This window comes from Symsagittifera roscoffensis, chromosome 1 (assembly GCF_963678635.1).
Source record: "Symsagittifera roscoffensis chromosome 1, txSymRosc1.1, whole genome shotgun sequence".
Taxonomy (NCBI): domain Eukaryota; kingdom Metazoa; phylum Xenacoelomorpha; order Acoela; family Convolutidae; genus Symsagittifera; species Symsagittifera roscoffensis.
In genome coordinates, this window is record NC_087062.1 from 72234155 (window position 1) to 72259498 (window position 25344).

The 25344-nt window shown below is 37.0% G+C and overlaps 2 protein-coding genes across 2 annotated transcripts in view; one reads left to right on the top strand and one right to left on the bottom strand.

The window, feature by feature from the left end:
* Positions 1-24977, bottom strand: part of LOC134848617 (glycerol kinase-like) — a 124701-nt gene extending 99724 nt beyond the window's left edge. The window contains exon 1 of the mRNA XM_063866139.1: positions 24964-24977. The gene's annotated coding sequence lies outside the window, so the exon portion shown is untranslated. The remainder of the gene's footprint in view (positions 1-24963) is intronic.
* Positions 13633-25344, top strand: part of LOC134848578 (glutaminase liver isoform, mitochondrial-like) — a 52987-nt gene continuing 41275 nt past the window's right edge. Inside the window, exons 1-3 of the mRNA XM_063866094.1 lie at positions 13633-14102; positions 15055-15194; positions 15684-15804. Coding sequence (XP_063722164.1) covers positions 13821-14102; positions 15055-15194; positions 15684-15804 — 543 coding nt within the window. The 5' untranslated portion in view covers positions 13633-13820. The remainder of the gene's footprint in view (positions 14103-15054; positions 15195-15683; positions 15805-25344) is intronic.

Sequence of the window (25344 nt, forward strand, 5' to 3'; positions counted from 1 at the left end):
GTGAGCTTTGACCAAAAAGAATAGATTTGAGATACGTATTCAATCTAGCAACGATGTAGGTAAACAGCAGAGAGACAGGAGTACTGACTGAGTTAGGCAGCTGAATGGTAGTGTTACTCGGATGTGCAAAAGTGACTAGTGGAGAGTCCTCTTGCAACTTAAGGCGTTTGTCAGCTGGGGAAGTATTCCTGAGCACCTGGAGATGACTGGACCCAGACGAGTCTTCGCTGGACGAATCTGCCGGGAGGGGTAAACCACCACTGGGTCAGACAGGTTGCGATTCTCTCGTCGTCGATCAAGCAGTTCTGGTTGTGAACGCGTAGCCGCTCTTTTGACAGCAATGTGAGTAGCTGAGGCAGGAAGACGTTCACCTAGGTTGTTTTTGCCAACTGAAATGTTTTAACGAAAGTTAGGCTTAGGGTGGAAATGATTTTTCCGGTAAACTCTCCCTTTGTCGGTGACATAAGTATGGTCGGTGACCTGAATGATCTTGAACTTCCTAACTCGATTACGTTCGGATAAAAAAAGTTTTTCAAATTTGCTTGTTTTAGTAGGTTAACGATGTTGCTGAGCAGGAAACTTTTGGGGGTTGACAGGTGCCCCCGGAGGCGCAGAGTTGGGTCCTCGGTCCCAGAAGCGGAGGATTTTGCGAGTAAGGCCGGTCTTCAGCGAGTGGACGAGGTCCGAGTGTCGACTCGACAGTTCTTCCAGGACCCATTTACCGCTATCCGCCGGGAAATTCCATTTATATTTCGTCCATTTTTTCGCCGCTCAAACAAGTTCTGCCAAAGCCTTGTACAGCTCACTGTCCGCTACGTTACCCTCTAAGGAGAACATCTTTCGGAAACGAGGAGAGATCGTAGGGCTAGCACTGCCTCTGGGTATCACCTTTGCACAATCCCTGCTGTAGACCTGACTGGCGATCTGGTCCGAAGTGAGGAGGTTGCGGTCTGTTCCTTGCGCTGAAGTATCAGTTTGAATAATTTTATGACAAGCCTGCGACCATTTGGTTTTCGGTTTGCGACCAATTTATAATTCGAAAGGCAATTTTTTTGAGCACTGAGTGGTTGCTTTTCCGTATATCCTCAACAATTAGTAGACTTTAAATTACCAAATTAGGATCGAGCTTTGGGGTTTCTAGTTTTCTTTTTATAAGTTGCATTGAACGCTCAACCAAACCACTACGTCTGTGGTCTCCAAAGGAGAGAGAATATGTTAAATACCTCTAATAGCACAAAATATGCTTACTAAGTCATTCTTAAACCCAGACCCGTAATCACTCTTAATGTACCGAGGTATCCCATGAATACGTGTATGAGAGTCGAGGATTTTTAGAACCTTCTTTGCCCCAGTAGTTTTTGTGATGAAAACAGAGGGAAATTTAGAAAAAAGATCTACGGCGACTAAGAGAAAGACCTTAGTATTTTGAATATCTAATATAGGGCCTGCGAAATAGAACTGTAATTCCTGATTGGGCCCAGACAGAGTAGGAAAAGCTTGTGCGGTATGGAAAGTCTTAGCGGGTGTAAGTTTATTACCATACAGCGTGCATTCACGGCACTTCTCGCATAAATCGACAATCTGCCGATTAAGAAACGGCCACCAGCTGTATTCGAAGTCTGACATCATGGCCTCCTGGCCCAGATGGGCACAGTGCAGTCTAGCAAGAACGGCTTTTCCTAAGGGTTCCGGAATGGTAAGGCCGGTTGGCACTTAGGAAAAGTGGTTAATCGTCCAAAGTAGTACAGCAAACGAGTAGCCTGTTTGCTGTACTACTTGAATTAATGAAGAGTCAATCTTACCCTCAGGTTACTATCGCATGTAATACAGTGGAATCACCAATTCTACACCTAATAACTTTTAAAAATTTAAGTTTTGGTTTTCATCAATAAAATTTGTTTGAAAAAACTGATGTCAGAAAATTTAATGTGAGCTCATAAACTGATTTAATGAAAAAGGAGTCTAGAAAACCTTCAAAACGAAATAAACTGAAAGTTTTCAATTTCACCATTTATTTTGCTTACAAAAACTGAAGTAAAAAATTGAAATAGTTCAAAAATTTGGTTTTTACTAAATAAACATTGAAAGAACAATCGAATTTGTAAAAAACCAATTGAATCATCAAACTACTTTAAACTGTGAGATACATAAGTTTTGAGGAATTTAAAAGTAAAACGAGATTTCAGAATCAAAAAAATTCAATTAGTCGAAAGGATATATGAAAAACTCATTTGGTGACAACACATCTCAAAACATTACCATTATTATTTCAAACTTTTTTGAGTTCAGTCTAATTTCGAAACTACACAATTGTGCATTTAACAATAATGGAAACTTACTTGAACAATCAAAAAGTGAAGAACCAGCTTCAGTTCATTTATCCAAATAAATGTATTAAGAAACGGAAAAAAATGTGAACAAAAAAAATCCCGTTGTAGGGCTACTTTTAAACTCAAACAACTGGAAAACATGCTCTTGCTTTTTATCTGAAATAATCATTTAAAAGCATTTGGCTAGATGAGACCCATAATCACATACACTTTTGATTCTGAACTGTTCATCCTTTATGCAGATAATGAAGTGGTTAATCCTATTTGTATAAAGAATAATAAACTATAGGGACTTTTAAAATTTTTTTCTCATTTGCTGATCTTGAATATACCTACCATGAAATAATTTGCTCATAATTTTTTGACACTTGCTAATTTTTTGAGTGATAACTGATCAAAACTTAGTTCTTTTAGCAAAATGTAATTTGAGGACTTGGTTTGATAGTTGGTTACAGAATTTAGTTAGGATACGATGTATTGAAAGAGAAACTTGAATCGGGTGAGCTTTGACCGAAAACAATAGATTTGAGATACGTATTCATCTAGCAACGATGTAGGTAAACAGCAGAGTGACCACGCACAGCGTGGCAATCTTAATAGGCCTCTCAACGGCCTTGATAAAAATTAATGAATCCAGATATGCAGCGTGGTTGCAAGAAGAACAAGTTATTAGCGAGTAACCTAAGGCCGCCTCATGACATTTCCCGCGAGAGGAAAAATTTTGGGAATTTGAAACCAAACGTACAACAGGAGTAAATTTATCAGAGTTTTAGAGAGTTTTAGCAAAACATTTTCCGGTCCTAGTCACATTTCGCTGAGACATTTGTCAGTTTCGGCGAAGGACTCTGGGGACGCCTCCTGCACGTCAACGTGGGGTCTGTCGCGAATGAGTGGTCTCCACGGGGAGAACGAAACTGAGGGGGCAAAAACCAGGAGACAACTCCTCAGGGGGTCCCTGCATAGACGGCTGACTGTCTGAAACCTCTTCAACCAGCTTAACCGAGTGACGCAAAGGGTCACCAAAGAATTTGGTTGGCTTCTTGTTTCGTGAAGACGCCCTGACAGCCTCTTGATCGTCCACCACTGGTTGCGCTGGGAGAGAAAACGACGGATATGAAGATCGCAACTTCGAGATAGTTTCTTGTGAGGGTCGCAATGGAGCCTCCGAAGATACGCCATCTGGAGTTTCAAATTCGACTCTGGGATTTGCTGGATCGCTACCAAATAGGTGGGTCGCTACCAGTAGGCGGAGAGACAGGAGTACTGACTGAGTTAGGCAGCTGAGTGGTGATTGCTGGGTCGCTACCAGTAGGCGGAGAGACAGGAGTACTGACTGAGTTAGGCAGCTGAGTGGTAGTGTTACTCGGATGTGCAAAAGTGACTAGTGGAGAGTCCTCTTGCAACTTAAGGCGTTGCAACTGTCAGCTGGGGAAGTATTCCTGAGCACCTGGAGATGACTGGACCCACACGAGTCTTCGCTGGACGAATCTGCCGGGAGGGGTAAACCACCATTGGGTCAGACAGGTTGGGATTCTCTCGTCGTCGATCAAGCAGTTCTGGTTGTGAACGCGTAGCCGCTCTTTTGACAGCAATGTGAGTAGCTGAGGCAGGAAGACGTTCACCTAGGTTGTTTTTGCCAACGGAAATGTTATAACGAAAGTTAGGCTTAGGGAGGACATGATTTTTCCGGTAAACTCTCCCTTTGTTGGTGACATAAGTATGGTCGGTGACCTGAATGATCTTGAACTTCGCAGTCGTATAGAAAGGCTTTCCAGATTGACGATATATAATTTTCCTAAAAATTCTAACTCGATTACGTTCGGATAAAAAAAGTTTTTCAAATTTGCTTGTTTTAGTAGGACAACGAGGTTGCTGAGCAGGAAACTTTTGGGGGTTAACAGGTGCCCCCGGAGGCGCAGCGTTGGGTCCTCGGTCCCAGAAGCGGAGGATTTTGCGAGTAAGGCTGGTCTTCAGCGAGTGGACGAGGTCCGAGTGTCGACTCGACAGTTCTTCCAGGACCCGTTTACCGCTGTCCGCCGGGAGATTCCATTTATATTGCGTCCATTTTTTTGCCGCTCAAACAAGTTCTGCCAAAGCCTTGTACAGCTCACTGTCCGCTACGTTACCCTCTAAGGAGAACATCATTCGGAAACGAGGAGAGATCGTAGGGCTAGCACTGCCTCTGGGTATCACCTTTGCACAATCCCTGCTGTAGACCTGACTGGCGATCTGGTCCGAAGTGAGGAGGTTGCGGTCTGTTCCTTGCGCTGAAGTATCAGTTTGAATAATTTTATGACAAGCCTGCGACTATTCGGTTTTCGGTTTGCGACCAATTTATAATTCGAAAGGCGATTTTTTGAGCACTGAGTGGTTGCTTTTCCGTATATCCTCAACAATTAGTAGACTTTAATTTAACAAAATTAGGATCGAGCTTTGGGGTTTCTAGTTTTCTTTTTATAATTTGCATTGAATGCTCAACCAAACCACTACGTCTGTGGTCTCCAAAGGAGAGAGAATATGTTAAATACCTCTAATAGCACAAAATATGCTTACTAAGTCATTCTTAAACCCAGACCCGTAATCAGTCTTAATGTACCGAGGTATCCCATGAATACGTGTATGAGAGTCGAGGATTTTAGAACCTTCTTTGCCCCAGTAGTTTTTGTGATGAAAACAGAGGGAAATTTAGAAAAAAGGTCTACGGCGACTAAGAGAAAGACCTTAGTATTTTGAATATCTAATATAGGGCCTGCGAAATAGAACTGTAATTCCTGATTGGGCCCAGACAGAGTAGGAAAAGCTTGTGCGGTATGGAAAGTCTTAGCGGGTTTAGGGTTATTACCATACAGCGTGCATTCACGGCACTTCTCGCATAAATCGACAATCTGCCGATTAAGAAACGGCCACCAGCTGTATTCGAAGTCTGACATCATGGCCTCCTGGCCCAGATGGGCACAGTGCAGTCTAGCAAGAAAGGCTTTTCCTAAGGGTTCCGGAATGGCATCCTTGTTGTCCACAATCACACTGTCATTGATTCTAACTTGTTGAAGGAAGTCACATCTTTGTTGTTGACTATGGCACGCTTCATGGGCCAGGAACCGATCCTCTTCAGTGAGTTCGGCAAGGAGATCAGCTACGAAGAAGCCTGGTAGTCCCACAATTTCCTTTTTGCTCCTGGAGAGGATCGGATTGCCCCCATTGACCGCGATAACTCCAATCTCAGCGGCTGTGTTAAGTTTCTCCGATTTAGACAAACTGAATAGTCTCATGGCTTCTTGCAACTGACCATGACTTTCTTTGCGGGAATTGGTCCTTGCTGCGACAAAGCGAGTCCTAATGGCCCATTCCAGAGTTCTGGTATGCTGGCGGGTTTGGTCAATGCGAGAAATCCGACCCATCTGTCGCGAACGCAACGGAGGGCGAGGTCTTGGCCGTCTGAAGTTCGTTGAGAGCAGTGAAAAGTCTTCCACAAAAGTCAGTAGGTCGGTTTGTTCCGCCGTCCAGTTAAGTATCTTACTGGGATCGATTGAAGCGTTAGTTTGAGTAGAGTTCGGGTCAGTAGTATCCGGCGGTTCGTTCATTATCAACGAGTTTGACAAGTTAAGTGAGTTTGAAGTAGTATGATTTAGAGGTAAATTTAGAAAGAGATTGAAGTTGAGATTTTTTAGAGAGCATAAATGGTTGACTGTATTTTGCAGATTCAGGTCGGAGACAATGATTTTTGCTGAGCGCATTAGGAATACGAGTTTGAATTAGCATACTGGGATTTAATTGGCTAATAACGTCTGAGCATAATTCGACGCCCTCTATCGATGACAATTTTGATCGATGCATTTGCATAACACGCTGTGATTGCTCTTTTTTGTGAGTGTTTATTCTGACGCCCCCTACCAGAGAACGCATTGACGAACACGAATACCGAAGCTGATTTATTAAACCAACACCATTTTGCGGCCGAGGACAAAACTTAGACCTTTATTTGAATAGAGCAGAAGAATTACTGAAAAAGACGGCCTTATTGAAGGCCTTGATGGACTTTACAACAAAAAGTTCATCATTTTGCGAAAGTTGGCTAGGCGAAAATGTGGGGTACCGAGAGAGATAATCAACAAAACCTAAAGTGACCCCAGGGACATGAATAACCTCAAACTAGGAAGTTATAAACCTATCTGCCCACCTAGAAAGACGAGACTGGTACCATTATTATTGTAGTTTTCATTTAATCCAGAGAAGATTGCTTTATGATCAGTCAGTATTTGAAAACGATTTCCTAAACGATATGTACGAAAGTGTTTGCACGCCCAAACAATCGCTAACAATTCCAAGTCGTTGGTACTATTCTTTACTTCCGAATTATCTAGAAAACGCCAGGCAAAAGCGGTTGGCGCCCAAATTCCCGGTTGAACCTCTTGTTCGAGGCAAGCCCCTAGCCCATTTTGGCTAGCGTCACATTTTAGTTTTGACTGTTTGGAGGAATCCTCGTGAAAATTGCTTGCGATTTTTGTCACCAAGTTGATTATATTTTCAAAGGCCACTTCTTGAGCCTCACCTCAAATGAACGATTGCTTATTAAAGGCCTTTAGTGACTGTCGAAAACTTACTGTGTTAGTATGCAGATCAGGGACAAAAATCTGCAGGTGACTTAACGTTCCATTAAACGATCGTAATTCTTTGAGGGTTTTAGGAGGTTTGAGTGCTTGGATCGCATCGATCTAGGAGAAATTGGGGGAGTAACCTTTTTCATTAATATCATATCCTAGCCAACTTAGTTGGTTAGTGGAAAACTCACACAGACTGAGTTTCAGCGACCAGCATTTTGCACCAAGTCTCTGCATCAAATTCTCGACCAGTAAATTATGACTATGAATATCTCCTTTCGTAACTACCAAAAAATCGTTCAGATAACAAATAACTCCGTCTAAACCTTGTAAAGTGCAATCCATAGCCTTGTGGTACTCGGCTGGCATATCAGTCACCCCGTAAAACCCGATTTTAAATCTGCACTTCCCAGTAGCATCCCCACACATGATATTGAAATTGCGATGACTACTAGTAAGAGATGACAACGGCAATTGACTAAAAGCGTACTTCAAGTCCCTTGATGTGAACCATACCTTACCAGGTACATTTTTAGTGATGATCGGAGCAACTGAGTCAATGAGTTTGTGAATGTTAGGCATCTGGTTCTTATTTTTCCAAATCTGAGCGTTCATCGGTTTTGGCTTGAGAGCGAGTATGATCGAACTATCCTTCTTAACTGTTAACACTATGGGCGCGATGAAGTAATCTGTAGTACACTTATCTAGTTTTTTTATGTGACCTTGTTCGACTAATATTTTGATTTCCTTAGCAACTCTGTCCTGAGTTTGGATCGGGACTTTTCGGCTTTTCACGTGACGAGGGACGAGTGGATACTTGAAGTTTGTGTAGACTTTGTGACCTTTGGATCTACCTAAACGATTGAAAACGTGAGCGTAACATTTGGCAAAATACGAACGCCAATGTTCCGATATTGGATCTTGTGATTCACCCTCGAGCTGTAGGACAGGTTCTGCTTTGAATTGGTTTGTTACCACACCTAGTTTCTTGTGCAGATCCAGACCCAGAAGGTTCCGCGTTTGTTTTCTGAAATGAGGAAGAAAGCATCCTCCATTTTCCACCCGTTGGAAGAAATCGGTATTCTTAACGAGCCAAGAAGACGGATGGGGCGTTTGTTGTAATCGACATACAAAGAATCAATGGGATGTCTCGTGATATCGCAAAATCTGATAGAAGGATTACGTTGTAGTAAGAGAAGTTTTGTTGGGGAACGAAGCTGGACTTCCCGTGTCGACTGTCGAGTATAAAAAACTAGGACCTGACTTCTAGGTTTACCTCCGTGAGATTTGAGGGTCTCGATACTATTTATCCTAGCCGCACTCTCTAGCTGTAACACGCTATATTCTGGTTCGCTATCATATTTAACGTCAATAAAGTTGCAATCTACAGCGGAAACCGAAGCTTTCTCATCTGTTTGTAGCTGGTGTACCCTTCATTTGGATGAATTACAACACTTAGCAATCTGCCCACGTTTCTCACAGAGATTAAGCGTGACTTCCCGAGCTGGGCAAGATTTTCGGTGATCGAGACTGAAGGGATTTCCACAGAAATAGCATGGTATGTGTACTTGGTTACCTTGGATGTTTTGACGATTAGTTCGATTTTGAGGATAATTACTTTTACTTCGAGACGACTGGATTGAGAAAGTTGTTTCTTGCTCGAAACTAATAGTTTTGGAGAATTGGTTGTGAGGAGGTAACTTTTGGAATTGAGCGGATGTGCTAGCCACCTTTTCACATTCCAACGCAAGTTTGAAAAGGTTGTCCAAATCGGTTTTAGCCTTGATTAGCTGCTGCTGGACATCTACGTCGCGAATCCGTTCAACGAAGAGATCTTTAAGTGTTTCCCTCTCCTGAGCTTTTGGCCAATTACACAGAGCAATTTGAGCGCTAAGTCGAGCGTAAAAAGAGGAGAAATTGTCGTTTTCGAGCATAAAAATAGTGTTATAGGGTTTACTACGTTCGGCAGTGTAATCCTGTTCCATTTTAAACAGCGTTTGACAGTTGGTGTGAAAAACTCGAAAAGAAGTCGTACTAATGTCAGTGTGAGGGAACGAGTCTGCAAAACGCCTTTTGCCTTCAGTTCCCAACGAGAAGAATAAGCGGGATTTTAAACGAGCCTCCGACTCGTGATAAAACCAATTCTGGCTGATTCTGGGGCTTTTTCTGCTGCGTTCCACATTCAACTCGCTTACCCTTCGAATCGCCGCCTGATATCGAAGGACTCGTGCATTCGCCTCTGCGGCATCTTCTTCTGTGACGACTGCTTCTCGTTTCGGAGGGGGTCATCGATTATCTCTCCGGATTCTGGGAGAAGGTCGTGAGGGTTTATGTTGTCCTTCAAACCCACAGCTAGGAAGAATTGACCTATCCAGCATTCCCAGAGGAACGGCGGGTTAACAGATGGTTTGGCTCAAAAGGGAAGGATACCGAGCAAGTCAGTCCTGTCTTCATTCACAGGAACTGCTGGTTGTGCCATGACAATTGCCGAGTGATAAATGATCAAAACTTGGTTCTTTTAGTAAAATGTAAATTGAAGACTTGGTTTGATGGTTGGTTCTAAAAATTAGTTTAGATATGATGTATCGAAAGAGAGTTTTGAATTGGTTAAGCTTTGACTGAAAAGAATAGATTTGAGATAATTATACATCAAGCAACGATGTAGGTAAACAACAGAGTGACCACGCACAACGTGGTATTCTGAATAGGCCTCTCAACGGCCTTGATAAACCTTAATGAATCCAGACCTGCAGCGTCGCTGCAAGAAGAACAAGTTATAAGCGAGGCACCGAAGGTCGCCTCATGACATCTTTTGAGAAAATTATTTCAAAGTTGTAGATCAACATCGGGAAATTAATTTTAAATCATTTCTTCTTCCTATCAGTTTTCTTTCAGAAATATATCAGCCTTACAATTTTTTTTACTGCAGACTGATATCCATTATCAATCGATTTCAAGTTTGAAAGCTAATTTTAGTTTTGTAAAAAAACTTTTGGTTTTGATCTTAAATTTGGCTCCATTTTCGAAATATTGATGATGCTAGTTGATAATACTCAAATAAAATTTTTTTAAAAAACTTAAGCGAAAAGGACAAGAAATAAGGTGGCCAAAATTGAATTAAAAAAGCATTCTTGAATCCTTTAATTAGAGAAATGGATCTTTTAAAAATGCAAAAGGCACTGTTTCAACCTAAAATCTTTAGAATGATAAATCGAACGGTTGTCAGTTACCGATTGGATGCAATCGGGAATAAATTTTTCAAGAAGAAATCACAGACACGTAGATCGTTTGATCATTTAGCCATTGATGAAGGAATGCCGCGTTTGCCTCAAGGATAAAACAAAAATCAAGAACTAAAATCAGACCGATTTTCTGCAATCACCGAACCACATTTGTTTTGAATGCATGGAATGATATACTCATATTTACAGCACGGCTATACTTCATGCCTGGTTCGCAGAAAACTTCGCTTACCACACGCGAACTCTCCTGTAAAATCCCTGTTGTAACCGCAATAAGCAGATGAAAAATATTACAAACGCGTAAGCAACCATGTATTTCGCGTAAAAATCTTTTCAGACATCCAGTAGTGCAAATAAGAGCTTCAGCGCTATTTGCCCGGTCTGCAAAGTGGACGTTGACTCAAGGAACCCAATGGCATGAAATCAGATCTGTAATTTTCTCTACACAGGTTGTTCAATTTCTGCAGTTACCTTCTTTGATCATTTTGGAATTTCAATTCATGGCTTGCAAATTGATTTTTTAATTTGAATCTTTGTTGACAGTTTTAGAGTTGGTCGGCTGTTTATCGTTTAAAACATTTTCCTGTTTTATTTGCCAATGATTTTTCAGTCTTTATTACCGGGGTTGCGTCCATAGAAGAAAAATGCTGATCATACAGTTTCATATATGAAGTCTATGGAAAAAATGCTTATCATAGAAAATTCATACAAAATTTAAAAAGTGTTTTAAAAATTTTTAATGAACATTTTTGGTCTACTTGCATCTTTTGAAGCTTTTTGGTCATTTAAAAAATGATTTAAAATGTTTTAAAAAAAATGCTTGTCATACAATTTTCATATATCAAAATTGTATGATATGCATTTATTTTCGTAACCAAAAACAAAAATTTGAGGTAAAATTTTTAATCCTTTTTTTGGCTGCAAAAATAAATTTTACGAAAAAAATTTTGCATGCAAAATTTATATGTTTATAACGTAGTCCAGGATGAGTTTTTCACCCAAAAATCCAAAGATCACAAGAAAGTGTTTTTTTTTTTGTAAACACGATTCTTTTCTATTTTTTCATTTGCTAAAGTAAAAATAGCTTTGTAGAAAGACAGGCCTTTTTTCCTCAACCATCAAAATTTTCAAACTGAAAATTATCTAGCCATATTCAAAAAGTTACTTATTTGGTATATGGTTCCATGTGAAAATATTTACCTTAACTATTAAGGTTAAAATCACCTTATCTGCTAAGTTATGGACAGTTACACTCTGGGTTGTCTTATGACTGAAAAAATCTTGGTTAGTGCTTCGGTTCAAACAAGAAAATTCGAAACAATATATAATATTATTTATGCAAAAAATGCTGTGCATACAATTTCATAGTATGGAAAAAATGCTCATTATCATACAATTTCATTTATGGAAAACATGCTCATTTTGCTATCTTTATACACTTACTTTTGCTCTATGAAATTGTATGAAAGAGTATGATAAGCATTTTTTATATATATATGAAAATTGTATGATAAGCATTTTTTGTCAACCCGTGTATACTCAATTATCGAAAGAATGTGATTGCTCCCGCATAAACTGTTGAAGGGCACAGTCAGCTCACAGAAAAAATCAATTTGTTTCTTGTTCCTTGCACATTATTGATATTATTGATATCTATCGTGTCACTTAGTCAACCAATGTGGAGGACAGCAAAAAGTCAATCACTGTCATTAACTTTTGGTTGGAAAATGGTTCACAAAACCAAACGGTTCAAATTAAGAGTAGATCTCCTTCCAAATGAGCAAAAAAAATCAGATGTGATTCCACAGAATAATGAATCGAAATTATTTCTTTTTAAACCATTGTTCTCTAGTAAACGTTTCTGTTTGACTTGCCATAAAACCGTTCAGATTATCAAAACTTAGGCATAAAAAACTTGGCCATTCTGGCTCATTGGTTAGAGGGCCTCTGTCGCTGTTTCAATTTTGTTTTTGTCGCGTCACATACTCAACCAGATTATTGGAAGTTAGGCATACAAAACTTCACTAATCCTAAACTTCCTAATTTTCAAAATACTGGATGAGTATGGGACTAGCAAAACGCAAAATTGAAACAGCGACGGAGGTGAAATTTCTTGTGCCTAAAATTGAATAATCTGAAAGATCATTTGAAAAGGCAAATAGATAATTGAAGCAGAGTCGGAATGCACGCATCAATAAACAGTATGCAAGGTAAGTAAGGTGCAATGATCAACCAACAAATTCATTTTTTCCTTTCACTTGCAATAAGATTTTAGGCCTATCAGCTTTTGGAGCTTACTCTATTTTTGCTTACACCTTGACAAAACACATAGCTGCTTCTCTGTTACCCCAAGCTACGAGGTTATTAACAAAAGTTTGGCTAAAACTTATATAAGTTTTTTTAGAGGAAGTTATCTTTTGGATCTAATGGAGATAAGTTGACCTTCCTTCAAACCACTCATGCCGAAATAAGTTTTTAGATTGGAAAGAAACTATTCAGCTTTTTGCAGTTGACAAATCGAATAAACATCAGTTCTCACAAGTTGCAACTCTCGAGGCATGCAATCGGATTATCCCGATGGTGTAAACGTCTTTACCTTCATTTTTTCCGAATCAAGAGGCTCGTATTTGTGTCAGTTTGGTCGTTTTGTTTTTAACTTCAAAGTGGAAACTGACGCTCAACTTCGTAATTGGCGTACAATTTTGACAATTGGTTTTTGGATAATAGTTGGTAGAGTGGGCTTGAGTTTTTTTAACACTCAAAAAGGAAATAGACGCTCAACTTCGTATCTGGCGTACAATTTTGACAATTGGTTTTTGGATATTAGGCTGTGGAGTGGGCTTGTGCCACTTGTGATATGGACGTCTCCTCGAGGAGCTCAAGGGCCCGTGAGCCCGATCTCTGTGAGTATCTTATGACTGATGCTTGTTATTTATTTTTGCTCACTAAATAATTCAAAATCAAAATCACCCTAAGTTCTTTTAAGATCTCGTGAAAAATTATTTGCCTTTGTGGGACTAGAAGGTGATTCATGGCTTACGATGCAGACATTCATCAGATGATTATTCCAAATCGGCCGAGTTAGCAATCTCTAAACCATTTTAATTTTAGAATTAAAAACAATCACATGTGAAACCTATTTTTTTAAGTTTAGATTAACAAACAAAATTTTAATCCTGTGAGCGATAAAACAACTTCTGTTCATTTTAAGAGAAATCACGCCACTTTCATCCCATGGCCTGCGGTCTACTCAAGCAAAACTAGATCTGACCCCAGAGAGGTCGCCAAAAGGTGTGTACCTTTTTGGTGGTAGGAGAAGACGCCTTGTTATGTCATCGATCTCGCTCGAAAGACGACAAAAGATAATTTTGTATCTTTGATTGTCTTTGATACTTCATGAATATTGATAACTTTTGATAGATCAACGATTAATTGGTTTAATAAGCTGTTCAAAGCTCCACGCCTTGTTCTTTATATTAAGAAAAACCTTTGTTGTAGATCAAAAACTTCTTCAATATTACATAAGAGCGCTTTATATAATCTGAAGTTTTGTATGAATTCCTAGATGAAAGAACATTTTGATCAAATAATGAACTTTACGTTCAAAACTATGTGACCCTTTTTCCTTGCTACAAATCATCATTCATTTGATGAGAATTATTTTCAAGAAATTAGTAGCCAAAATTGGACAAATTTGTTTTTCTATTTTAAAAATGAGTGTAAACGGTTCGGACGGTTCTACTTCCGACACGAGTCAAAGTGAAAACGACCCGAAAAGAAATGGCGTAAGTAATTACGAGTCGGAACATTTTCCGAGCAGCGAGAATGTCGTGGATGCATATGACTCGGACCCGAACTCGGAGGAAGTTTCGACTATTGTTCCGATAGAAGAATTACCAATAAGAGAAAATGGACAAAGCAGGATATCGCAGGTAAAAAGGATATCAATCAGGATTGGAGCAAGCATTTTTTATGGAGATATTTTTCAGAGCCTATTGAAAAACATAGCCAACAGACCGTTGGAAAAGAGCCAATGAACGCAAGTAAACAAAATATACTGACTTGTTTTTTGAAAAAAGCGCATCTTTCGAATTTCAAAGAAAAAAATAGATGCTCTTAAAGTTCTTTGAATTTGTAGAATAATTTATGATTGATACTTTTGATAAAATTAACCCAATTTTTCCGAAATTAACCGAAAACTGGTTCAATAAGCAAATTTTTATTTTCACCAAAAAAAATCTGAACATTAGAATCCATTTTCGAAATTTTTTGTGACCTTTTACACTTTTTTTGTTCGATAGTGGAGTTTGACCTCTTTTAACAAAGAAAATGAACAGAACTTGAAAAGAAATCAGAAGTCATACCGCGAAAAATAAAAATTTGAGCCTGAACAATTTTTCCTAAAAAACGAAAACTCAAAAATCATCGTGACCCCGTTACTTTGTTCATCGACTCTTGTTCATCGAAACTTTTTGATATTTAGCAGAAAGAATACTAAAGTCTCTTAGAACACTAAAATGAGCTTTACTTTGCTAAAAGTGTCTGTCTTAGGATCATTTCCAAAATACAAAATCGGCTGAAAAGTACTCCAAAACATAAAAGCAAAGAAAGCCGTGTTATTGATCAGGATGAAATTTATAATTTCGCAGGAATATGCCAATTTAATTTTTTTACTTCGCTGAGCTCTTATACGCAAAAAACTTAATATCGGATAAATATAACCATCAACCAAGCTGAGCAGAGGAGATTATGCCCTCTAAATTGGCGTTCGTTAGAGCTAACTCCATTCTGTGTCTATTTTATAGCAGATGTTAAAACATCGCTGTGCTCTTGAATCAACTTGCTTACTGTTTCTCATAAATGTAGAGTGAATGTGTGTGTTAGGTGTTTATCAACTGTGAGGCGGAGTATGAGCCTGATTGTTTGGTGAAGTGGGGTGAGGATTGTGTGGAGTATATGCGGTATGAGAGCGACAATGGGGCTCCCAGTCCCGACTCAACATGCAGTCATCGCCTTCGACTGTCGTGAGTCCGAAGTCACACATTTTTGTCACATGTTTTCGCATAACTCCATCCACCAGCTCACTTTTTTGTTTTTGAGTTGATGGCAAACTAACGTTAAAACTATCTCATTCACAATTTCTCTCTACATGTATAAGCCTGTTCTTACTTTGTAATCCAAAGCTTTCAGGAAAAGTTTTTCAAAAATTGATCTATTCAATACTTCATTTTCTATTTTTAATGAAATTTATATTAGTTGGTGACTGCCGTCTGGATATCACCTCTTATACGAATTAGAAACGGAAAAAAGGATATTCTTGAGGGAGAAGAATTTTCCGAGCTTTCCCAAAACACTAATAAAACCTTATTTTTTGAAAAGTTTTCAGCCCCACGGGCAATTTTTGAAAAAAAGCCAAAAATGCTTCAAGAAAAATTTTATGGTCCATAAAGCCGAAAACTTTTAAAATTGAGTGTATAAATGGATGAAACGGCTGGATTAATGTGAATGTCTAGGAAGAAAGCTGGTTTCTATGGTATGGAGGAAGATGACAGTGATGGGGTGGAGGACGTTCTCTTTGATCTGTTCTGCTGTGACCGCAAAAGAGGCATAGTCGATATAGACTACTTTCTAGAGGTAAGCCTTACTTTAAATCATCTACCCTTGCATATGAAACCCCCATTTGATCGCAATCTCTCTCTGGGCTGAAATTGTTTATAATCCAATGTTATTTTACACAAAGAATCGAGATTTTTTTTTCGTGGTACGTCTGGTTTTTCCTCATTTTCAGCACTCTTTTAGATTCAATTTTATTCGAGATTTAGATTCGAGATTTAGGTTAAATTTTATTATCAAACATTTTCAATTGTAATTTGAACTGTCAGGAAAACTCCAGTATTCCACTGGCAAACGAAGAACTTGACCAAATAACTCTCACTCTCAAAATATACATCTCGCATTGTTGAATCAAGCTTGTCTTAACTCTTTATTGCGGATATTGTTAATATTGCTCATACTAATAATTGAACCGTGGCGAAATGGCTGACGCTTTGCTTCACGATCAAAAGGCCGGAAGTTTGGGGATCACCGTGATCAGTGCTCCTTTCTTCAGAGGGTGGTAACATAACCCAGTCCAGTAACTGAATGCGTTCTACGTATATAGTGTTCTACGTAGATAGCTGAACAGCTCGTTTTTTGAAGCTTCTGTGGATGAATCGTCTGAGATAGCAACCTGTGAACAAAAAAAAAGAATTTACAAAAATGAAGAAGTCACTTGTAAGTTGCTCAGTATTTTATCCATTTCATTTCAATTCGCATGGCTGCGCCCAACAGTTTATCACAATTTTGAGCTATCTACCCGGTTGACTTGAATCGCAAATTAATTTTAGGTGGAATCCCTCATACGCGAAGGACCGAATGCGCGAAAATAAAAATCAGCCAATCAGATTTCAGTAATCAAAAATTTGAAAAGAAACAAGACTGCTCGTATCAGGGCGAAGCCCTGAATGTTCCGACTGCCTTTTAAGGTTTACTAAGCGCTCATTGCTGGTTGAATGCTTAGTAATTTTATCCTAAGTTATAGGTCTCACCTTAGATCGTCAAGTTGTCTTGACAAAAGTAAGAGTAGAAACAATAGTTAGAAAAGGTATGAATTAATTAGTTGGTTAAATACAAAGCACTGGGTTATTAGATTTTATAAACGAATCGAACAGCTTAGAGAAATATACCTATGAGGGGAGGTTGAGCTAATCTTATTTTGTTCATCAATATTTTATCTTCTTACTAAGGTCGATGGCTGATTAGTATGAATGGGTCGCCCTTGGTTGTGTCCACTTCGGCACTTCTGGTTTGGTCGTCAGTATCGTCTTTGCCGTAGTCCTTTGGGTACTTGTAGTCCAGACTTCCTCGGGTGTGCGTATCTCGATTTATAATTTTTCAAACTTAAAATGAGAATTTATTCTCTTTTTATAAGTGAAAAGGGCTAGATTAATTTTAGTGTTGGGGCAGAAAAGAAAAATTATTTATTTTTAAAAGATCTGACTGAAGAGAACTGACTTGCTGCTTACTGAGCAAAATGAAACACTGAAGATTTCAGGCCAGTCCTTTTGCTCATAAGCATAAACCGGCGGCTGATTCAATCTTTAATTATTCAGGTTTCACCTGATCCTTTGTTCTCCCTTTTTAATAAGGGAATTTTTAAATAGTTTTTATTTGATTTTTTCAAATCAAATATCTTCAACTTATTAGTCCCCTTTGATAAAAACCGCAGCCTTCAGCTTGTCTTATTAAAAATTCATATTACTCTCTCTGATGCATCATATTGCAGGTGCACCTCTGCTTAATCAAAGCAAGGAGAATTTCAGTGCAGCCGGCAAGACTGCTAAATATTTATCCAGTTTGTTTCAAGTTAAGTTAAAAGGGACGTATTAATAATCGCCGCCCTTTTAAAATATTGAGCATGAAAAAATGAGAAAAAGTGGACAAGTATTTAAAAAGGAGTGGATTTTCAAAACAAGATTTTATAGTCCTAATAAGAGTAAATCAGTCAATATCTGATTTAGTGAAAAGAGGCTTGAATTTAAATAGCACGCTCCAATTTAGAATTGGGTCGTTAAATAAACAATTAAGACAATGGTCTTTTGTCTGTGTAGTATTTCTCAATACTACAACTCACCCCTTTTTTTTAGAAAATTAAGCTGTTCGATTCTTACAGTTACCATGGTGAAAATTTAAACACTTTAATGGTTAAATACTATAGTTATAAAATTTAAAGAGAATATCAAATGAAAAAGTTATAAAGATAAGTTAGGTTTTGTCTAGAGCTTCCTTCCGGCTTCTAGCTCCACGTTGTATGATCTGAGGATCGCTATCTTCCTCTGTGAAGCCTCGAGTTTTTGTTGCAACTTCACGATTTTCTTCTTTTTGATTTTGTTCTTGATTCGTAGTCTGCTCATTCCGTCCGTAAGTTCTTGAATGTCGTCCTGTTCTTCCTGTCTGTGTCTGTTTTTTACATGGTTCGGAAAAGCAGTTATTCCCTCGAACGGAATGGTGACTTGCGTGCCTCCTGCCTTGAGGATGTAGCCGTGTTCCTCCCTCTTCTTTAATTTCCAGAAGTTGTTTTCGTTCTTTATAACCCCTTCTGGCTGGGTTATGAAGTCGATAGGCATCATCGCCTTTTCCATTGTCGTTGAGTTAACGACTTCAATGAACGATGGCAGTTTCCATCTGTTAAAATTTTCCTTTATTGAGTACTTTAAACTCGTTATATATTTTGGATTTTCCGTATCCAATTTGGTTTCTCTGCACTTCTGCAGCTCCAATCTTTGGGTTAAACTGGGAAAGTTGCGAGGGTTCTTATTTAACCCGTCGTCTATTGACAAAGATTGAACTGCTAGAGGTTTCCGTTGTTTCTTCCTGAGGGGCAGCTTTCTTTTGAACTCCTCTGGTGCTGGGTCTGCGTTTCTGCAATTCCAGTTTAAAATTGGGTCGTATTCCATTTTGCTAAACATCAATATAAAATGACCAAATATTCAAAATCCCGAATTACATTCGGATATTCAGGCTAATTATCAAATGTTTGAACAATGAAGGACAAAGTGTAAAATTGTATATATATAAAAGGTGGAAAATATAATCTTGTGGTTTCGCACAAACCCACCACGGAAAACAAATGACGAAAGACAATCATGGTGTTTTTTTACCACAGGAATAGAAATGAAGAAAGACGATCATGGTGTTTATTAACCACAGGAATAAAGCACTTTACAAGACTGAGTTAAGCTCAGATTTTAATTTTATGTAGTTAAAGCAAAAATGGAAATTTGGGCATTAATTAACCCCTAATCTTAAATGTATGTCCACCTGGGGTCATCCACAGGCTTACCATGGGGTCTTCAATAAATTTTACAGCTATAAACTTTGAGTAATGAATTACTAGATGCAAATATTAACAAATAGAAAATTTTAAAAGTACTAAGGCAGGTATAAACAAATATAATAGTTCATATGACAGCAATTTTGTCATAACCAGGAATTTGTGTTTCATTTTTTTATAAGAATGAGAAAAGATTTGAAATAGAGTCAAATCAAAATGAAGTATCAAAAAGGAACATAGAATAGACAAATTGTAAACTGTATAATATTCAAAAAGATAAATGGATTAGTTTCTCTTCGGTTTTAATCCCCTTTACCAATCCATGTTTACATCTTTAGTACAAAAAAGTTGTGCGGAACTTTATGATGCAAAAATTTAACTTAAGCAATCTTAATGATGATGCGGTGCAATTTTCAAAGTGTTTCTTCTGACAGTTTGTTGTATTTAAGGGTTTAAATGCCTGCGTGTTGTGGATTCAAAACTACCGAATTAGTAATGTGGCCAAATTGTGAGGAGCGAATCATAAGAGTGTCAAAGGCTGCATACAGCCACCAACAAGCATTTGCGTTGTTGAAAGAATATGGTACCATAATTTTAAAAAGGCTACATGAAGCCACCAACAAATGCTGGCATAAATCTGCGGCGGGTCGGGTCGAAAAACATTGTTCGCCCATTTTATGATAAAGAATATTGGTGAAAATTTTACTCAATGTGTTGAGAAGAAAGGAGGTGATATTTCCCTTTTTGATGAATTTCTTCTAGTTTGCATTTTGTAACTTGAAAACTACAAAGATAAAAATAATGTCATCGGTCCCTTCTTGGGCCCTAAGAGGAATCCGATGGTGCAAATTAACTTCGCAGAATGAGTTTGTTACAATTTTACATTGGCTAGTTCTTTCATCAAAGGTTTCACTCTATTAATTCTCGTTATTGTACGTTGGGTAATTTGACCTTCCCTTAAGTTTAATACTGAATTTTCAGTTGATAAAACCGCCTGAAAATGAAATTATTATAGACTCGTAAAACTGTGATATTTTAACTTCCTGGCCTTTTGCAATTTTTTTTTTGCAAATATGTTGAAGTCGAAAAACTTTTTTTTGTCTGAGCCATTGGGTTCCGATCCCTCTATCTTTATTTGATTTTGAGGATGGTCCAAAATTGTTAGCGTACTTGACTGTTTTCGATCTCGGTTAAGAATTAAATCCGTGTTCATGCATTTTGGCATATCCTTTTGGGTGTCATAAAGAACCGCTATTCATTGTAGTACATTTGTAGGATAATATTCGTAATCTAATTTTTTAGTAATATTAAACAAAGTTTACTGCTCAGATTAAAACATTTTAGGTAAACTTCACAAAATTTTAAGCGTTATAAAAGCTTCAAAGAAAATAATGTTTTCAAGCACGAAGAAACGGGTTTATTTTATTTCTATGTTTTCAAACGTTTGGCCTATTACACCTTTGTTTATATCTACTTTTGATTCTCTGGAATTTTTTAGTACGATAGGCATTGACTTAATTTCATTCCTACAATAAGTGCTTTTTGCATTAATGCCTTTTTGTTCTAAGGACTTATCAATTCTAAACGATGTTCCTGCTTTGAAAACTAAGCCTGCTGGAGAAATTGAAATTACGCGGGATGATTTTGGTGCAATAGTTATATTTTTATCGAGAAGTACATTTTGATAAAAGCTTAGATATGGATAACTTTTGCTTCTTATAATAATGATAGGAACTGTTATATCTGGGTATTTTTTTTAATTCTAAGTTTAAATTTGGAAGGTTTATTTATTTAATGTTGTGAGAAATGAAATCCATTCCTAATATATTTAGATAGCATCCGTTCTCAGCTGAAATCCATGCTTTGATTTTTGCCGGATTATCAGTGTTTGTACCAAAAGTTGAGTCAAAATTGGTATAACCTATAAGTTTAAGCTTTTCTCCGTTAACAGCAATTGTGTTTGATCTAGATTTATTCAGCTGTAGAGGCTGTATTTTACAATATTGTTCATAACTGTCAAAATTAATAAGTGAATATGTTGCTCCAGTGTCTAGTAGAAATTGGGTTTCCAGACCGTTATTTTTATTTTTGTCTCCGACGGGATGTTGGTATAAGTTAATGTATAATTGTATTTTTGGTTCGGACGGAGACTGATCTAGTTTAAATTAACAAGTTCACACTCATTATCGGTATAGTCTCCTGGAATGTCATCATCGCTAAAATTGTGGATCTGGTAAGGTGAATGATAATGGTTATTTTCGTTGAAGGGTTTTTTACTGTTTGACCTGTCACGCGATTGAGAACTTTCCTTGAAGTTTGACAAATGCCTGAATTCTTGTTGGGGGCTTATATCATTGAAATTGTTGTCTACTCTTGACCTACTCTTGCTATAGTTATGGTAACTTCTGTTTGAATTCTCTCTTAATTGAAGCGAGTCATAATTTTGCTCCTGTTGATCGTTATATTTGAAGCAATGTCTAATCGTATGGCCTGACATGCAGCACCAATTGCAAAACATTGGGTTGTTTTGTTTGTTTCTATGCTCATGTGGATTATAAGCTGCGTTTATTTTATGATCTTTCATTAGTCCTGTTAACTCCTTAAGCTGATCCTTTATTCCTTCTATCTCCAACTTATTATCAACACTACTTGAGGCTGTTCCAGTAAACTCACTACTTACTGCAAAACTTAAATCTTTTGTTGCAATATGATCTTTTAATTGTTGCCATGTTGCGGTTGGATTCTCAATTAGGAATTGATGAGCCTTTTGTTTCAAGCCTGGCGGGCTTAAGCCGCGTACAAAGAATTCCATTTTCTTTGCTGTTCTTTGATCATCATTAAAAGTTGGATTAGGCCATCCACGGTCTACTGCGGTGCTTAATCTATGTATGTAGCTTTTAATGAATTCATCAGGTTGTCTTTTTATGTTTTCTGCTTCTATTCGTCTCCTATACTTATCTTTATCATCAGTGAATCTATCTATGAATTGATCTCTTATATCATTCCAAGGTAAGTTTGCTGCTAATCCCTGATACCATTGAGCGGCTGGACCTCTTAATATTGAACCAAATAAGGCTCTTTGTCTGTTATCATATGCGTCTTGTTCGTCACCTGCATCTCCTGGTCTAGTGCCTAGGGAAAATGCTCTCTTTTTCTCTACTATATCAAGAAAATCTCTTGCATCTTCATTCGGATCTAAGCCGGTAAACTTTTCGAGAGCTAAATCTGGGTATGCTACTACATTTGCCATCTTTGTTTAGTTCACTTAATGTTTTGTTAACAATATATAGAGGGTTTGGATGTGTTGTGTACTGATCAATTGTTCGGACTGAAATAATTGTATTTAAGTTACAATGAAGTTTGCTGAGTTCAATGATTACGAATTTTTGTTACATAGATCAATTGTGCTATGGGGCTGATTAAGCTTTTTTAAGATAGAAGTTATCTCTGGGGTATTGCTGCTGGAAAGAATGGTTGTGGGTGTTTGGACAAAATTGTGATTTGATCTTTTTGGATATTGGTGATATAACAAATAAGTTTTGTGGATTTATTGATTAATTTTAGTTTTAAATTAAATGCTGTTGTATTTACTTATAAAAGTTGATCATAGCATTTTACATCCTTTTAGGGACATAAATATTTATCTAGGGAATGATAACCAATATAAAAAATATTTAAATTTTTCTTATGAACTTGTTATGATTTTTAATTTTTGTTAAGGAAAAATTTGTGTTTTTAATAAAAAATGATTAAAATGCAAGTAGTTTTGTGCTTTGGTATATTATGATATCAAAAAGCAATCGGGAGTGAAGCAATTAATCGCTCTTCCGGTATACAAATTATGTTGTTTGGTATTTTTATTTGCTGAAGAATTGTGTCAATTTCTGGAGTATATCGACGAAAGAAGACGTATAATTCGTGTTTATCTTCGTTAGGGTGTTTTGCTAGTATACTAATGTGATTTTTTTCAGTGTTAGTGATATACCATATGATGTTAGAGACTTTATTTCCCAATTTGAGCTTTAAATTTATTGTACTGACGTCAATTTTAAAATGTGTTGACATTAATTTCACGATGTTTGTTTTCTTTTTCTTAAGCCAAGTTGTACTATTTGATTAGTATGTCTTAGAGTAATGAAAACCTCTTAGGAATTATTGAATATTAACAAAGGTTATTAATAATAAGATAAGGAAATTTAAAAAATTTCTTTGGAAAAAAAAATTTTTTAAAATTTTTTCTAAGTTTTTCAAGTTTTTTATTCGCTGAAACCTTAACTGAAACCTGAAACTTTGTTCAAGTGAAGTTTTATTGATGCTATGGTATGGTTAACAATATAACTATATGCCTTTAATGGTTATTATTGGTTCAAACTTAACTTTTTTGTTTAAAATTTATAGAAAATTTTTTTGACTGAAACGATAATCTGAAACCTGAAACTATGGTAGCTGAAGTTGAGTTTTTTTTTTATCTTAAAATTTTCTTTACGCTTTATTATATCTGGTTTTTGCTTTATCTTGCAAAAAAATTCGAGAAAACCGAATCTTTTGATATCTTAAACTTAGTTTTTGAAAACTCAAACCTGAAACTCTTAAACTCTCTCAAACTCGGTGCATGAAAATAAAAAGTTGGTTTTTGATAGCTGGTCTAGTGTAAATTGGAATTTTGAACAGGTTTGTAACTTCAAAATCAAAAATTTGTTTGCGGAAACCTAAATTTTTGCGGCTGAAACTATGATTTCTAGAACTGAAACTATGGTTTGACCACTTGGTTTTAGAGTTTTGAGATTGAAAATTTAGGTTGGTCTCTCTAATATATTTCTATTCCAGCAATAAAATTGCCAAAAAGATGAAAATTTTAGCTTAAAACGACGATTTTATTTTTCTGAAACTATATGTTTGAGGGCTCAAACTAACACCTTCTAGAAGTTTTTTGAGTTTAAAAATTTGTTAGTGCATTAAAGATTCTTATTATCTTTCAATATTTCACAAAAATTTTTCTCGGGAAGCAAGATTTTTGGTTCTGAAACCAAAAACACCAATTCTGAAACGTACGTTTCAGCCTTAGGAACCAAAATTTAAAATTGGTTTGGTGGGTTTTAACACCGTTAGTTTTCTTTAGAAAGTCAAAATTCGGCGTTCGGAGCTCATTTTTGAGACCAAAAACTCAATTTTTGTGTTCTGAAACCTGAAACTAACAAAAACGTACCATTTAAGACCAGATTTTTGACTTATGGTATCCAAATTTGGGTTTGACTAGTTCAACTTTTGCTGTTTCACCCGAATCCGTTTACAGAAACTTGAAATTTTGACCGGAAACTATACTTATTTTAACTGAAACGTTTGGACCTATAACTGAAACTTAGACTGAAACCAAAAATTTTGGCTGGTAAAAATCAATTTTTTAGTGCTTATGCTATCATATGAAACCTATTTTATCAATATAAAGTGGATGTGTCAGTGTTTTAAACTTAGTTTTTGTTGTGAAACCTGATATTTTTGTGCTGAAACTAAAACTTGGTGTTTGGTGTTATGTGGTTAACGTTTAAGATTGGTTTTAGTGCGTAATCTTATTCTTAATTAGGTGTATATTTAAACTGTGTCAAAAAAACTAATGATTTATCAAAAAACACTCAAATCCGTTCCTTCCTTTTTGGTTTTTGTGATTTTCTTCCTTAGTTTCAGTAATTGGTAGCTTTACTGATGGATGATTTAGGTTTAAGTTACGTTAAGGTGGTTAGAATTAAAATGAGTTTAAGAAAGTTTGAGGATAAGCCTCGAGAATTGATGAAGGATTAGGATAAATAGCAACAACCGTGGATGGTTTGAGATAATGTGATGAAGAATTCGATTTATCATACAATTTAGGGTACTCTTAGATCGCGCATATGACCACTTAACCCCCTCGAAAAAATAAATGAAGATATTTAATAAGTTTTTGAGCACTTTAGTTTAATACAGAATTTCGTTAATTTTAGTGATGATAACTTTAAACTGAAGTTTCGGCAAAACTTTAGTGGATTACTGGACAAAACGGGTATATCTTACTAGCGGACTTAGGCAGAGAACGATTCTTTCAGAAATTTTATATATTATTATAATAATAGATAATAGTTAAGTTCATGAGCTAATGTCAGTTAGAAAGCCGTCTAATAGACCTCGAGATGGAGGGATATCGTGGGCGACTGCTAGCGCAGGGGATGCATTTCGCAAGAACCCTACCAGGAATATCTGTCAAGTAGAAGACAATGAAATTGTGTTTCTATCGAAAGATACCCATTGTCTCTGGCTTTTTGAGGTTGAAA